The 14,924-nt window shown below is 38.3% G+C and overlaps 1 protein-coding gene across 2 annotated transcripts in view; it reads right to left on the bottom strand.

Annotated features, from left to right (window-relative positions):
- COL4A5 (collagen type IV alpha 5 chain) overlaps window positions 1-14,924 on the bottom strand; it is a 230,567-nt gene that overhangs the window by 108,438 nt on the left and 107,205 nt on the right. For both annotated transcript variants that reach the window (XM_007463668.1, XM_007463667.1), the window contains exons 3-4: window positions 7,221-7,310; window positions 989-1,033 (exon numbers count right to left, since the gene is read on the bottom strand). In XM_007463668.1, coding sequence (XP_007463730.1) covers window positions 989-1,033; window positions 7,221-7,310 — 135 coding nt within the window. The remainder of the gene's footprint in view (window positions 1-988; window positions 1,034-7,220; window positions 7,311-14,924) is intronic.

Genomic DNA, 14,924 nt, shown 5'->3' with positions numbered 1-14,924 from the left:
GCAGCGCGTAAGGCAAGCTACATGTTGTTAAGACGTAGATAGCAAACAGAATGTTTTAAATATTTATATAAAATGTGTACATCTACTAAATTTCTGGAGATCCAGAAGATCAGAATGTTTGTCTTTGTAACACATAAATATGCTATGCCACCCCCCATATATTTTATATTCAAATTCAGGGACCTTGTCAATCCATGACAACAGAATTTCAGAGCTAAAAGGGACCTTGGAGATTGTGTTGTTTGACTCTCTTCAATTTAACAAATGAAGAAACTGAGGCTCAAAAAGTTAAATATGATTTTCCAAAAGCCAGTACTATTTTTAAACATCACAGTTTCCTCCCAAATCTAAAACACACTGAAAAGTATATATCAACCTAAAAGCTTTTCAGAAAAATTACACTAAATGTGCACTTCGATTTTGAGACACATCCTGACTTCCAGAACATTAAAACTTGAAAAATCATACATCTTAGAACTGAGGAAATATTGTATTCTTCCAAAAATAGTTATTCTTTAACCTAACGGTTTAAACTAGTGCTTCACAAACTTGTTCTCTTCAAGATACACAAATAAAATTATAATATTTGTATTTAGTACCCGGGGAGGGTACACAGCCTGATGTGACTGATCAGCCCTCTGAACCCAGAGGACTGAGATGATCGCACTGGTTGGGAAGTTCTGCTTTAAATCACCTGTATGATATATATTTTTAATAAATTGAAAAATTGTTGTAATTCAACACTTTCTATTAACCAAAAGTCTTCTTTCATTAGTTTAAACAGACATCTGGATATATAAAGATAACTATCAAAATACTAGAGAAAGGCTAATTGTAGACATATACAAACTCTTAAATTTAACTTTTTAAAGACTTCAGTTTTCTTTCTGCATTTCAATATGAGTCTTTTCTAGTTGCCTCATAACACTTCATTTGCTTTTTCTCTATTTTGACCAACAAAGCATTTGATACAGCAAATATCACTTACTCTGATCCCTTTTGGTCCTGGTGGCCCTGGAATTCCATCACTACCCTGAAAAATACAACATATTTAGTTATTTTTCCTTCAAAAATAGCCCTCAAATAACTAATTTTAGTCTGTAAACTGAGACAAATTTTTGTGAACCTTTGTGAAAGTTAGTGAGAAACTTACATACCCAAGGAAGAATCATGTATTATTGAGACTGAAAGCACTGAAGTAAGTCATATGCTACAAGAAACACCTTTATTTACTGAGAAGAAAACTGTTAACATGTAGAAGAAACTTTATACCTGTAAAGTTAATTATGAAGCATGCAAGAAAAGAAAGATGAAATAGTAGTATAGATATTCCCCAAATCATTTATGCATAAACAAAATAAGAGCTGAAAATCTGGGCAGTTTCTATATTGTGTCAATCTGCTTGCATCATCTCTGGGCCTAAATATGAGCTGTTCTTGAGTTTGCTGTTTTAAACCTTTGCTATGTTTTATAAGACACTTTCTACTGGCAGAGCTAAGAAGGAATAAGAAAACCATAGACTTTCCTTTCAAGCTTCTGCTATAGACTCCATGCAAAAGAGGCTGCCCACATGTTTGTTAATCTATTTACCCATTTTTAGTTACAACCGCATTGCTGAGAATTTAGTCTTGCCTCACTAAGTTTTACTATGTAGTTTCTTTTAAAAATGGAAATAAAGAAAACCTAATTCTGCTCAAATAGGCAGGAATTTCAGTGGAACATACAGCTAGTAGGCCACCATCTGAGCCTTTAGATAGTTTTTATTAAACTGGGACATCTTGCTTTATACAAGTGGCTTTCAAAGTACTCTACTTACAACCCTAGAATTTCCCCTGGAGGTTCCTCTATGCCTATGCCACCCTCCCTCAATCACTGAAGCTCTATGTTTATCTGTTTTATTTGGGGCTTCCGTGAAAAGTTTTATTTGGAGAAAAGGTTACCTGATGTATTAGTTCCTTATGCTCCTCTTACAAATTACCACAAACTTAGTGGCCTAAAATAATACAATCTTACAGTTCTGGAAGTCAGAGGTATGAAGGGTCTCAGTGGCAGAGCTATGTTACTTTCTGGAGATTCTATGGAGAGAATTCATTTACTTTCTTTTTCCAGCTTCCAAAGATACCAGCATCCCTCTGCTCATGGCCCTCTTCTATGTTCAAAGTCAGTGACGGCTGAATGAATCTTTCTAACATTGCACCACTCTGACACTGACTCTTCTACCTCCCTCTTCAACATTGAAAGGACCCTTATGATTATACTGGGCCCACCCAGATCATCCATAATAATTACCCTAGTTTAAAACCAGCTGACTAGCAGCTTTAATTCCACCTGCAATCTTAATTTTGCTTACCTATGTAACCTAACATATTCACAGGTTCTGGGGATTAGGTTATGGACATCTTTAGGGGGTGGGCATTATTCTGCCTACCACACCTTGCTTTAAAACATGGTTAATAATCTACTCTTTTCACAAAAGATGCATCTCTAAGGAAATTAAAGTAAATCTAATTCTATTTTAAAACTAGAAAATTGTTTGTTCAGTGAATCTTTTTGTGTCTTCCCACTAAAGGTGAAAATAAGACAAGGATGCCTTAAAACTATACTGGTCAAACTAACCAACGTGGCTAAATAAGAGAGAGAAATTAGAGGTATAAAAATTGGAAAGAATGAGGTAAAACATATTATTTGCAAATAATACGACTGTATGCATGGAAAACCCAAGATAATTAAATGAAAAACTATAATCAATAAGATAATTCAGTAAGGTAACTGTATATAAAATTAATATGAAGAATTAATAGTTTTCTTATATACCAACAACTACCAGTTAGAAAACATAATGGAAGAAAACGTGAAATTTACAATAGCAGAAAAAGATAAAATATTTAGCAATGAACCGAGCAAGAAATGTATAAGATTCATAAGAAGAAAATTTTAAAACACCTCTGAAGTTCAGAAAGGAAGACTGGAACAAATGGAAAGGCATTCCATGTTCCTGGATAATAGGATTCAACATTAAAAAAGTCAATTCTCAACAATTTAGTTACATTGAGAAAAATTCTGAAGAAAAAAAAAAGACCAATGAGGGGACACTAGTACTGGCAGATATAAAAATATAGCATAAGATGTCAATAATTAAAATAGTTTCGTTCTGATATTTGAATAACCAGACCATTGGAAGAGTATGAAAAGTTGAGAAACAGGTCCATATATTGATGTGAATTTGGTATATAATGAAAGTGGCATTGCAAATCAGTGGGGAAAATTATATTGGGACACATTTGTGAGGACAGCTGGAAAAAAAAAAGTGGAACTTACATCACAAACCATACCAGGATGAATTGAAATCAATAAAATATTCACATGAAAAAAGTGAGACTATTAAGATACTGGAAGAAAACATGGGAGAATTATTTTATACTCTTACAGTGGGGAAGGCATTTAATATTCAAAACCCAAATGCCACAAAAGACCTCTGATAAACAAAACACACACACACACACACACACACACACACACACACACACACACATAAATATACACATACACATGCACATACCCAGCGAAGAAAATGACAAACTGGTGGGATATAATTGTAACTCACAACACAGATAAAGGGCAATCTCCCTAAAATATAAATAGCTCAGTGAAATATGAAAACACTAACAATCCAGTAGAAAAATGGGCAAATGTTATAAACAGACAGTTCACAGAAATGAAAAGATGCTCAATCTTATTTTTAATAAGAGAAATGCAAACTAAAAGTACATTGAGAGGCCATTTTTCATCTAATAGATTGGCAAGAATCCAAGTTTCATAATAGGATTGGGTGAAGCTATAGGGAAATTGATCTTCTTGTACATTGCTGAACCAAGGATAAATCATATAACTTCCTGGGTGGCAGTTTGGCGATATCCACAAAACTATATAAATACATGTATGCTCTGATCCAGCAAAATCACTTCTAGTAATCTTACAGAGATAATCCCTTATTGGGGAAAGAAAATCTATTTAAATTGTACATCATAGCAGCACTGTTTGTGGTAGCAAAAAATTGAAAACCACCTAAATGATCATCAATAGGGAACTGGCTTAATGAGTTATGGTTTATACACACAATATAATACAGTGCAGTTATAAAAAATGAGGAGGTTCCGTGTATACTGATATGGGATATCTACAACGTATATCAAGTGAAAAACAAAGGTCAAACAATGTGTTGGATACCAGTTTATAAACAAAGGGAGGTAAAAGTGTGTATGTGTGTATATGCATGTATATATTTGTATCTGCACACATATTCATAAAAAATTCTTGGGCATATTCACAAGAAAATAACATAAGTGGATGCCCATTAGGAATATGTAGAACTCAGTGGCTAATGGACACAGTGGAAAGGAGATTTTTTTCATTGTATACCCTTTTTATGTTAATTTATTTTGAACAAAATGAATATATTATCTATTGAAAATCAATTAAATTTTATTTTTAAGAATAAAGAAATCCTTTGGCAATCTTTATATATACACTCCTATATATATTTGTTTTATATATATTTACTTTCATATATGAGTATACAGATTAAAGAATAATCCTAAAAAATCTTTGACTTGGTATGTATGTTAACACATACACATGTGCCCGAATACCCAATCACATAAAAAGTATAAATTCAGCTATGTTGGGGAGCATGAAGTCATACTGGAGATAGAAGCAGAAAGTGCTTCTAATTCAAAATCCCCAAAGTTTAGAAAGCAGTCAAACCTCCTCCTTTTATGGATATAGAAATGGAATCACAGCAAAAGACTGGATTGCTTTCTAAATTTAAACTGCATACAACCACACCTTTAAAAATTATCATACTATTGTACAATAGTCCCAGTTAATGCTAAACTATTTCAAAAAATCTGATGTAGTTAGCTCTTTTTAATCTGACCTAAATCTTTATTAGACCTGCCACCTCTCAGTGAGCACAGTGTGCAAGAAACTCAGCCCCAACACCCAGGTAAACTCAGATACAAATGTAACTTTATTTTTCTATGGTTCAACTTAATTTCTATTTCAAAGCACCCATTTCACTAAGTTGGCTGAAACTTAACCTCAGTTAATTGGACTTCCCACCTCATTTTCACAAGCCTGTGCCTAAGCTATGGAGGGCTTAAGTAGTTCTAAGATGTTGAGGGGTGGGACAGTCTAGTCCAAGCTGGAATCCATTGAGATGTCCCATGCCAGCAGTCTACATGGACTGCTGCTGAGTTAGTGCTCAATTCTACCCACTTGACTCTTTCAGATCTTTCTGCTATTTCTGGGTGCACAAGAAACATTCTGCTGTTTTGCACCTCATTGGACATAGGAAATTCTGTCGTATGGCCCATCTACTTAAATTTTATGCAGTCATTTAGAGTCTTGCCTTTTCCTCAGTGTAAAGTTCTACTCAGGAAATTTAGCACACGTCCCTTCTGCTCTTGAATCTAATAAAACTTCCTTGGTGTACTGCCATCTCCTCAGAGATCATGCTCAAGCCTATTCCCACAATCTATGCTATGGTATAGTTAAGTGTTAAAAAGTATCTGTGCATTTAAATTAATTTTCCCCCTTTACTCAGAGGACTACTTGATGAGTACCCATTTGATTTCCTTAATGCTCTAATGACAAAATGTACCACTATTCCATGAAATAAAATTAGGAAAAACGGGTTTCTAAACCACTATTACATTCCAGGAAAATGAACAGAAATGGCCCTTTCATATATCAGTTCATCAGTCAAAGAGCCATTAAAAAAAAAAAAACAGAAGCTTTTCCCAATCTTAAAATTCACTATTATCTCTTCACATCCTGTATCTTAACATGCATATAAGATGCTATCCTTGCTCATGGTATAGGAGAAACTGCCCACACAGCAGTCAATGGGGAAAAGTATTCCCAACTGACAGGATAACAGCACCTTTGGATCTATGACCCTGGGTACAGGAGAGGGAGAGTGTAAGGATATATCGTCTCCTTCTTTCTCTCCCACAGAATAGCCTGTGTGACTTCCACCTCACCAAATTCATTGATACACCTGTCTCAGATAGCTGCCGCCACTGTAAATTTGACAAACTGGTAGACATGTCTCTCACCACCCAACCCCATCTATTCCTGGCTAGGTAATGTTTGGAGCTTATGGTTACACTCACTCCTCCAGGCAGGCCTGATTGTCCTGCTTGGAATAATTTTGATCATGACCATGATCCATTGGAGCCTCAGATTAACTACCTATTTTTTGACATAACTCCTCAAAGCCTGACCCATTCAGGTCCATGTTGGAGTAACCTATGTTTCTCATTTGGGTCCTGAAAAATCAAGAAACGGAATTGAGGAGTCTGGCTCCTGGCTAAAGACCAGGAGTGTGATTTTTCAGGCCCAACCATATGGTAAGCCTCATAGAGAAAAGCTGCCCATCCCACACCAGAATTAGTGCACAGCCAGTGCATGTCAGTCTCTGAAGGGAACTGTAGAAAAGGAGTCAATCCCCCTGGCTGGTCATGCTCTTATGCATATCTGCACTGAAATGCCTCTTTACATGGAACCTTGGTGAAGACGTCTTCATTCAGAGAGGGGGAACCTTGAGGACATTTTTTCTGTACTCTGACTCAGTAGTTCTCCACTCCTAGCCCTTCCCCCCTCCCTTCTTTGATCCCGCTGTCAGGTATACTAAAAAAGAGCACTTTTTTGCCCCAAGCTCCCTGAGCAGTGAAACAATTCCCTGTGTCTGTGCTTATCCATTTCACCCTCACTGGCACTGTTCCATGAGGAATAATGGAAGAGTTGGGGAGTCCAGGCTTTCTCTGGTTTATGTTTTGCTTATACACACTGCCACGGTAAGTGACTAAAGGCTTTACTGTTACTTTCATTTTGGCTTGTTGTCTTAATCAGTACTCTGACACCTGGCAGTTAAGCTCTCTCCAGCTCAGCTGAGCTCCTGACAGGACTTAATTTTTGTTAAGGATCCCAATGACCACACACAATTAACAGCTTCCAAAAGCATTTGAATACAGCAGTAATATTCAGCTTTAAAAAACAACAACAACAATGAAGCATAGATTCTTGGCCATTCTACTGTTTTATTTAAATATTAGTTTCTGGCTATAATTCAGTAACTTTTTAATTGATTTGACACGTGTCCCACATTAAGATGGCTTAATTCCTTTGGTATTACTGGTTGGTAAATTGGCACATACCTTTTGTCCCCGAGGCCCTGGTGGCCCTTCTGGACCTGGAAATCCAGGCAAACCTGGATGGCCTTCCAAACCTGGAAATCCTCTCTCCCCCTGCAATTGAACAAGAATGAAAGATAAAGTCATTTGTGAATTTTCAGGCACAAACATGGTTGAGATTCAAAAACATCAAATGACTATCTAGAGAAGACTAAATTAATTTAATTATGCTAAGTTCAGAGTGTCCACTAACATGGAGAAACCTGTAAGATATGAGTGGAAAAATAGAAATCACTCTGAATTTATATCATATTTGGTAATGTAATCTCTTGCTTTCTGGAAAAAGTAAAAAGCTTATCAGAAATGAAGTTTATATATACTGACATCAAGAATTTAACAGGGAAGATGGCGATAAATCCAGGAAAGCAGGAAATAAGGGGTTACATGAAATAAGTATGGTGCAGGGATAAAGAAGTGTAAAAGGAAAACATCAGAGAAGATTTCAGGTTTGCTGTGGAGTACAGAGTTGCAGGATTATTCAGAATGGAAATTCATTTGCTAATTAGGGATGAGTTAGCTAGAAAAAGGCTCTATAACATCAAAATTTTAATGTATTTCTCTGGCCGTAAAATCAATACAAAAAGGAATAAATGTTTGTTGTAGGGGAAAAGAAAAAAACACCAGCAATTGTGACTCAACTCCCAGTTCTGACCACAGCACTTATCAACACCAGCAGAGGAGGGCTGTGTACCTACTATGAGGGTCTACTAGGCCTACATCTTATCACCATCTATCAGGAAAGGCTGCCTGATGTGCATATCTATACAACCAGATAGGTGGGTGTTGCAGGGTGACCATGTATACTAATATACCATTAGATAGACATATTAGTTAACTTGCATATACTAATATACCATTAGATAGACATATTAGGGTTAGTTAACTTGCATATAGTCAATTTATATTAAGAGTGTAAACCCTAACATCTCTAGGGGATCCAGTCACAGAAAGCAAATTCACCACTATTAAGTTTAAGAACCCTAAGGGCTCACAGCTCCGTGGCATGTGCTTCCAACTGCAGTGCTGCAAGCAGTTCCTCTACTTTCCTAAGGCTTGAAGGTGGAGTCTCCGGCCAGAGGCTCTGGACCTTGCTCTGGGAACCCTCTTCTCCCCAGGTCCTATCCACAGTGACAGCCTAGGCAGCACCTGAGAAAGAGAAAGCATCCATATCTACAAGGCAACTGACTAATGGGCCATTAGAAGCACTTACCCTTGGAGGTTAAAGTACAGTAGACTTTCATTCATAACCCCAGTATGTGTGTGTATCTGTGTGTGTCTGTGTGTGGTTGGCAACAGGGGGTAAATACTAAGTTTAACCTAGATAGCTTAGATGATCTTGTATTGAATAACTTCTTATGTTGAAGCATCCTACAATGAATATAAGCACTTTGAAAAGGCTACTTCTGGTCAGTTTTCACTTATCACTTCAAAGCAAATGAAGCAAATGTTAGCCAGTTAAACATAGGCCTAAACATTCCTGTAGCTTTGACAATAATTATTATTGACATATTACAGCATTTTCTCCCTATTTTCTATAAATATATCTCTTTATTGTTTTAATTGCTCATAGAATTATGATATTTTAGTATCCATCAATCTCAATGCCATTATTTTGAAGGAAACAGAACAAGAGAAGAAAAATAAAAGATTCAAAAATTTTAGAGCTGGATTGGCTCAAATCATTACATAGCCCATACTGGCAGGGCGGGTAGTAGAAATCTGACCACAAGTGCCAGTCAGAAAGTAAGCTAGAAGGAAAAAAACAATCTAGTTCGAGTATATTTCCATAAGTGGAAAACACAGCTACGTTTTGGGATCTCCGCTAGTATTTAGAGCATATCTCTGCCAAAACTTGAGAATAATGCTTGAAGACAGCTATATTTTCTCAGAAGCTAAACTGCTACCCAGGCTATAGATACGACAGGAATACACTAGAAACTGAAAGTAGAGAGTGCTAAAAAGCTTAACTGTGCTGGTATTAGTAAAAACCATATACCTATACCAGATTCTTGTCCTGAAATCTCACACTATAGTCAAACGATGTTGTAGTCTTATCTAGCTGACAGAGCAATATTATACCACAGAAGACAGAAGGGCAATTGCTGGAAAGTAGCAAAAAGAATTGCAATAGCAATCCCCAGCCTCTGAAAGGTAGAAAGTTTCATGCAGTAGAAACTATAGAAGGCTTCCATGAGGAGAGGGTGCCAGGAGGGTCCTCTACCTAATTCCTAATACAGATGGTAGGGAAGGCTGACATTTGTTATGTGCCTACCCTTTGCTATTGGTTGTCAGGCAATTATTTAATCCGTACAGCTACCTAGATTTTACTGTAATTTTCTAACACTCACTAACATAGAAAATGGTGTAGTACATCTATTTCTGAAGGTCAAACTTTAAAAAAAAAACCTGGTTTATGCTGCCTGCCCTTATTTGAATAAAAAATCAGTCTTATTTTTCTTTATGGAATAATATTCTTCTCCCCCTGCCTGTCCTTTAAATATTGGTATTACTCTGGAGGCCCTTTTTGACCCTTTCTCACCCTTTCCCTGGGAAATCTCAAACATCAACACATTTTTCCCTAAAAACTGGGCTCACAGGGCCAACTATCTTAAACATCTCCACTTGAATATCACACAGATGTTAAAAAAAAAAAAAAGAAAAAAAGAAACAGGCTGGGACCTGGGACCCTTTGCTACAGTGCTGCAATGCTTGCACCTGGACACAGCTCTCCTGGAAAAAGAACACACAAAGAAACTATATGGGACTAAAAATAACTGCACGCACGTGCAGTTGGGGCAAATTCTGGACCCAAAAAGATACAAAAGATCAAAAAACCCAACTGCCACCTTTGAAGAGCCTGGAGCAAAAACAGGGTGTCAGGAGCAGAAGCAGGGTACTGGGCATGCCCCCTGCACACAACACCACCAGAGGGGTGGGCAAAACACCTAAGCCACCCCTCTCGCCCGATCCCTGGATGCACACCTACCCCTGCTGCAGCAGGGGTCCCAGTAAAGCCTTGCCTTAAAAAAAATCCATGATGTATTTTGGTAAATGCTTTCTTTGCATCTGCTGTGTACCTACTACTGAGGGTCTACTAGGTCTACACCTTATCACCATCTATCAGGAAAGGCTGCCTGATGTGCGTATCTATACAACCAGATAGGTGGGTGTTGCAGGGTGACCATGTATACTAATATACCATTAGATAGACACATTAGGGTTAGTTAACTTGCATATAGTCAATTTATATTAAGAGTGTAAACCCTAACATCTCTAGGGGATCCAGTCACAGAAAGCAAATTCACCACTATTAAGTTTAAGAACCCTAAGGGCTCACAGCTCCGTGGCATGTGCTTCCAACTGCAGTGCTGCAAGCAGTTCCTCTACTTTCCTAAGGCTTGAAGGTGGAGTCTCCGGCCAGAGGCTCTGGACCTTGCTCTGGGAACCCTCTTCTCCCCAGGTCCTATCCACAGTGACAGCCTAGGCAGCACCTGAGAAAGAGAAAGCATCCATATCTACAAGGCAACTGACTAATGGGCCATTAGAAGCACTTACCCTTGGAGGTTAAAGTACAGTAGACTTTCATTCATAACCCCAGTATGTGTGTGTATCTGTGTGTGTCTGTGTGTGTGTGGCAACAGGGGGTAAATACTAAGTTTAACCTAGATAGCTTAGATGATCTTGTATTGAATAACTTCTTATGTTGAAGCATCCTACAATGAACTGACTAATGGGCCATTAGAAGCACTTACCCTTGGAGGTTAAAGTACAGTAGACTTTCATTCAAAACCCCAGTATGTGTGTGTATCTGTGTGTGTCTGTGTGTGTTGGCAACAGGGGGTAAATACTAAGTTTAACCTAGATAGCTTAGATGATCTTGTATTGAATAACTTCTTATGTTGAAGCATCCTACAATAAATATAAGCACTTTGAAAAGGCTACTTCTGGTCAGTTTTCACTATCACTTCAAAAGCAAATGAAGCAAATGTTAGCCAGTTAAACATAGGCCTAAACATTCCTGTAGCTTTGACAATAATTATTATTGACATATTACAGCATTTTCTCCCTATTTTCTATAAATATATCTCTTTATTGTTTTAATTGCTCATAGAATTATGATATTTTAGTATCCATCAATCTCAATGCCATTATTTTGAAGGAAACAGAACAAGAGAAGAAAAATAAAAGATTCAAAAATTTTAGAGCTGGATTGGCTCAAATCATTACATAGCCCATACTGGCAGGGCGGGTAGTAGAAATCTGACCACAAGTGCCAGTCAGAAAGTAAGCTAGAAGGAAAAAAACAATCTAGTTCGAGTATATTTCCATAAGTGGAAAACACAGCTACGTTTTGGGATCTCCGCTAGTATTTAGAGCATATCTCTGCCAAAACTTGAGAATAATGCTTGAAGACAGCTATATTTTCTCAGAAGCTAAACTGCTACCCAGGCTATAGATACGACAGGAATACACTAGAAACTGAAAGTAGAGAGTGCTAAAAAGCTTAACTGTGCTGGTATTAGTAAAAACCATATACCTATACCAGATTCTTGTCCTGAAATCTCACACTATAGTCAAACGATGTTGTAGTCTTATCTAGCTGACAGAGCAATATTATACCACAGAAGACAGAAGGGCAATTGCTGGAAAGTAGCAAAAAGAATTGCAATAGCAATCCCCAGCCTCTGAAAGGTAGAAAGTTTCATGCAGTAGAAGCTATAGAAGGCTTCCATGAGGAGGGGGTGCCAGGAGGGTCCTCTACCTTATTCCTAATACAGATGGTAGGGAAGGCTGACATTTGTTATGTGCCTACCCTTTGCTACTGGTTGTCAGGCAATTATTTAATCCGTACAGCTACCTAGATTTTACTGTAATTTTCTAACACTCACTAACATAGAAAATGGTGTAGTACATCTATTTCTGAAGGTCAAACTTTAAAAAAAAAAAAACCTGGTTTATGCTGCCTGCCCATATTTGAATAAAAAATCAGTCTTATTTTTCTTTATGGAATAATATTCTTCTCCCCCTGCCTGTCCTTTAAATATTGGTATTACTCTGGAGGCCCTTTTTGACCCTTTCTCACCCTTTCCCTGGGAAATCTCAAACATCAACACATTTTTCCCTAAAAACTGGGCTCACAGGGCCAACTATCTTAAACATCTCCACTTGAATATCACACAGATGTTAAAGAAAAAAAGAAACAGGCTGGGACCTGGGACCCTTTGCTACAGTGCTGCAATGCTTGCACCTGGACACAGCTCTCCTGGAAAAAGAACACACAAAGAAACTATATGGGACTAAAAATAACTGCACGCACGTGCAGTTGGGGCAAATTCTGGACCCAAAAAGATACAAAAGATCAAAAAACCCAACTGCCACCTTTGAAGAGCCTGGAGCAAAAACAGGGTGTCAGGAGCAGAAGCAGGGTATTGGGCATGCCCCCTGCACACAACACCACCAGAGGGGTGGGCAAAACAGCTAAGCCACCCCTCTGGCCTGACCCCTGGATGCACCCCTACCCCTGCTGCAGCAGGGGTCCCAGTAAAGCTTTGCCTTAAAAAAAAAAATCCATGATGTATTTTGGTAAATGCTTTCTTTGCATCTGCTGAGATAGTTTCATGGTAGGCTTATTTATGTTTAAAATTTGTATTTAGGGGGCTTCCCTGGTGGTGCAGTGGTTGAGAGTCCGCCTGCCAATGCCGGGGATGCGAGTTCGTGCCCCGGTCCACGAATATCCCACGTGCCTCGGAGAGGCTGGGCCCGTGAGCCATGGCCGCTGAGCCTGTGCGTCCGGAGTCTGTGCTCCGCAACGGGAGAGGCAACAGTGAGAGGGTCGCGTACCACACACAAAAAAAGAAAATTGTATTTAGTCTTTTAGTATGGTGAATTATAATTTTGGTTTTCAAATGTTAAACCAACCATGCATTCCTTGCATAAACCCCACTTGGTAAGAACACATTATCCACTTTACATGCCATTGGATCTGATTTGCTAACATTCTGTTCTTCATTTCTGCATCTGTGTTATTGAGCTATAGTTTAATGATTTTTAAAATTTTACCTTTGTCTGGCTTGGGTATTAGGGCATATTTGTTTCATAAAATTAGTTGGACATCAGCCCTAATGCTTTCTGTAAGGAACGGCACCAAGAAACAGGGGAGAGCTTAAACAAGCTTTATTTGGGAACGCTCCCGGGAGAGGTTCACTGGTCGGAGAGAAAGGGGCCAGAGAAGTCGCGCCCGGGCGAAGGTTTGGGCATAATTTATAGGGGAAGAAGGGAAAGGGGTGTGGTGAATCCGGGAGGGCGCAGGGTATTCCTTATTTGGTGGTCTTTTCGGGTATCATGGCAATATCTGGTGCCGGTCGCATCAGCCTTGGGACGGTTAGTCCCGCCCCTCGAAAGGCGGGAAGGCTGGGCCGGGTGGAAAGTCCCCAGGTCAGTTGCTGGAACTGGGTGGTCCAGAAAGTTTCGGTCTGATGCAACCTGTGAGTCTGATTGCGTTCCCCTGCCTCGGGCCAGTTGGCCTTACACTTCCATTTTCTAAGTTTATGCAAGATTGATATTGTCTCTTACATAAATGTTTCACATAATTCATCAGTGAAAACTTCTGGACTGGAATTTTTATGTGTGTGTGGGAAGAGTTTGATAATTCAATTTCCTTAGTAGATATAGGGCTAGTCATATTTTGCTTCATTTAGTTACTTAGTTTTAGGTAATGTGTATTTCTCAAGTTATTTGTCCATCTTTCTTCAGTGTTCTTCATTCTGCTGTTAAAAGCCCACCTGGTAAACTGTTTTTTCTTATATTTTGCTTTTCAAATCTAGATTTCCCTCCTTTTTATTTCACAATTTCCAGTGCTCTGTTGCGATTCTCTATCTGTTCACTCATTATTAGCAGAGTTCCCTTTAAATCAACAAATATACTTATCCTATCTGCTTTAAATCTTTGTCTAAGAATTCTAACATCTGTGTGATTTCAGAGTTAGTTTTCATTGATTCGTCTTTTTCTTGACCATGGGTCCCTTTTACTTGTTACTTCACATGTCTAGTAAGTTTTAATTGCATAGTAGACATTGTAGTTAATATGTACACATACTGGATTGTTTTATATTGTCTAAAAAGTATTGAACTTTTGTTTTAGGAAATAGCTAACTCAGCTGAACTAACACTTAAAACTCTGTTTTCCTTTCCATGAACAGCAGTTAAGTCTATGTTCACTTATTGCAGGCTTCCAGCTGTTCCTTCTTGCTGGGTTGCATGAATCCTCCCCTATACATATAAAGTCCAGGGTCCAACCAAGTATTTGGGCTGCATTTACAAGCAGATTTTTGGTCTCTCCATTCTGTGACTCCCTCCATTCCAGCATATCTCCCATCATTTTCCAGCCATTCTGGCATCCTCAATTCTGTCCTTGACTTCTCAAGCCACTGAGACTTGGTTTTTCTGTCTGGGTTCTTGCCATCCTTTGCCCTGCAGACTGAAGTGCCCACCCAGGAGAAAAGGCACGTAAGTGCAAACTTGCCCACTGTACTTCCCTTCTTTAAAAGACTCCTCTCTACTTTTTTCCTACTTTGGCCACTCTCCTGTACTATTAAATAGTTGTTATATTTTGTCCAGAGTGTTTACTTCTTATCTTAAGGAGAGTTAATCTGATAAAAGTCATTCCGCT

The sequence above is a fragment of the Lipotes vexillifer genome, unplaced genomic scaffold (genome assembly GCF_000442215.2).
Source record: "Lipotes vexillifer unplaced genomic scaffold, Lipotes_vexillifer_v1.1 scaffold1267, whole genome shotgun sequence".
In the NCBI taxonomy this organism is placed as follows: Eukaryota; Metazoa; Chordata; class Mammalia; order Artiodactyla; family Lipotidae; genus Lipotes; species Lipotes vexillifer.
The sequence above is the reverse complement of the archived record's forward strand: the minus strand, read 5'-3'. Positions and strand labels throughout refer to the sequence as shown.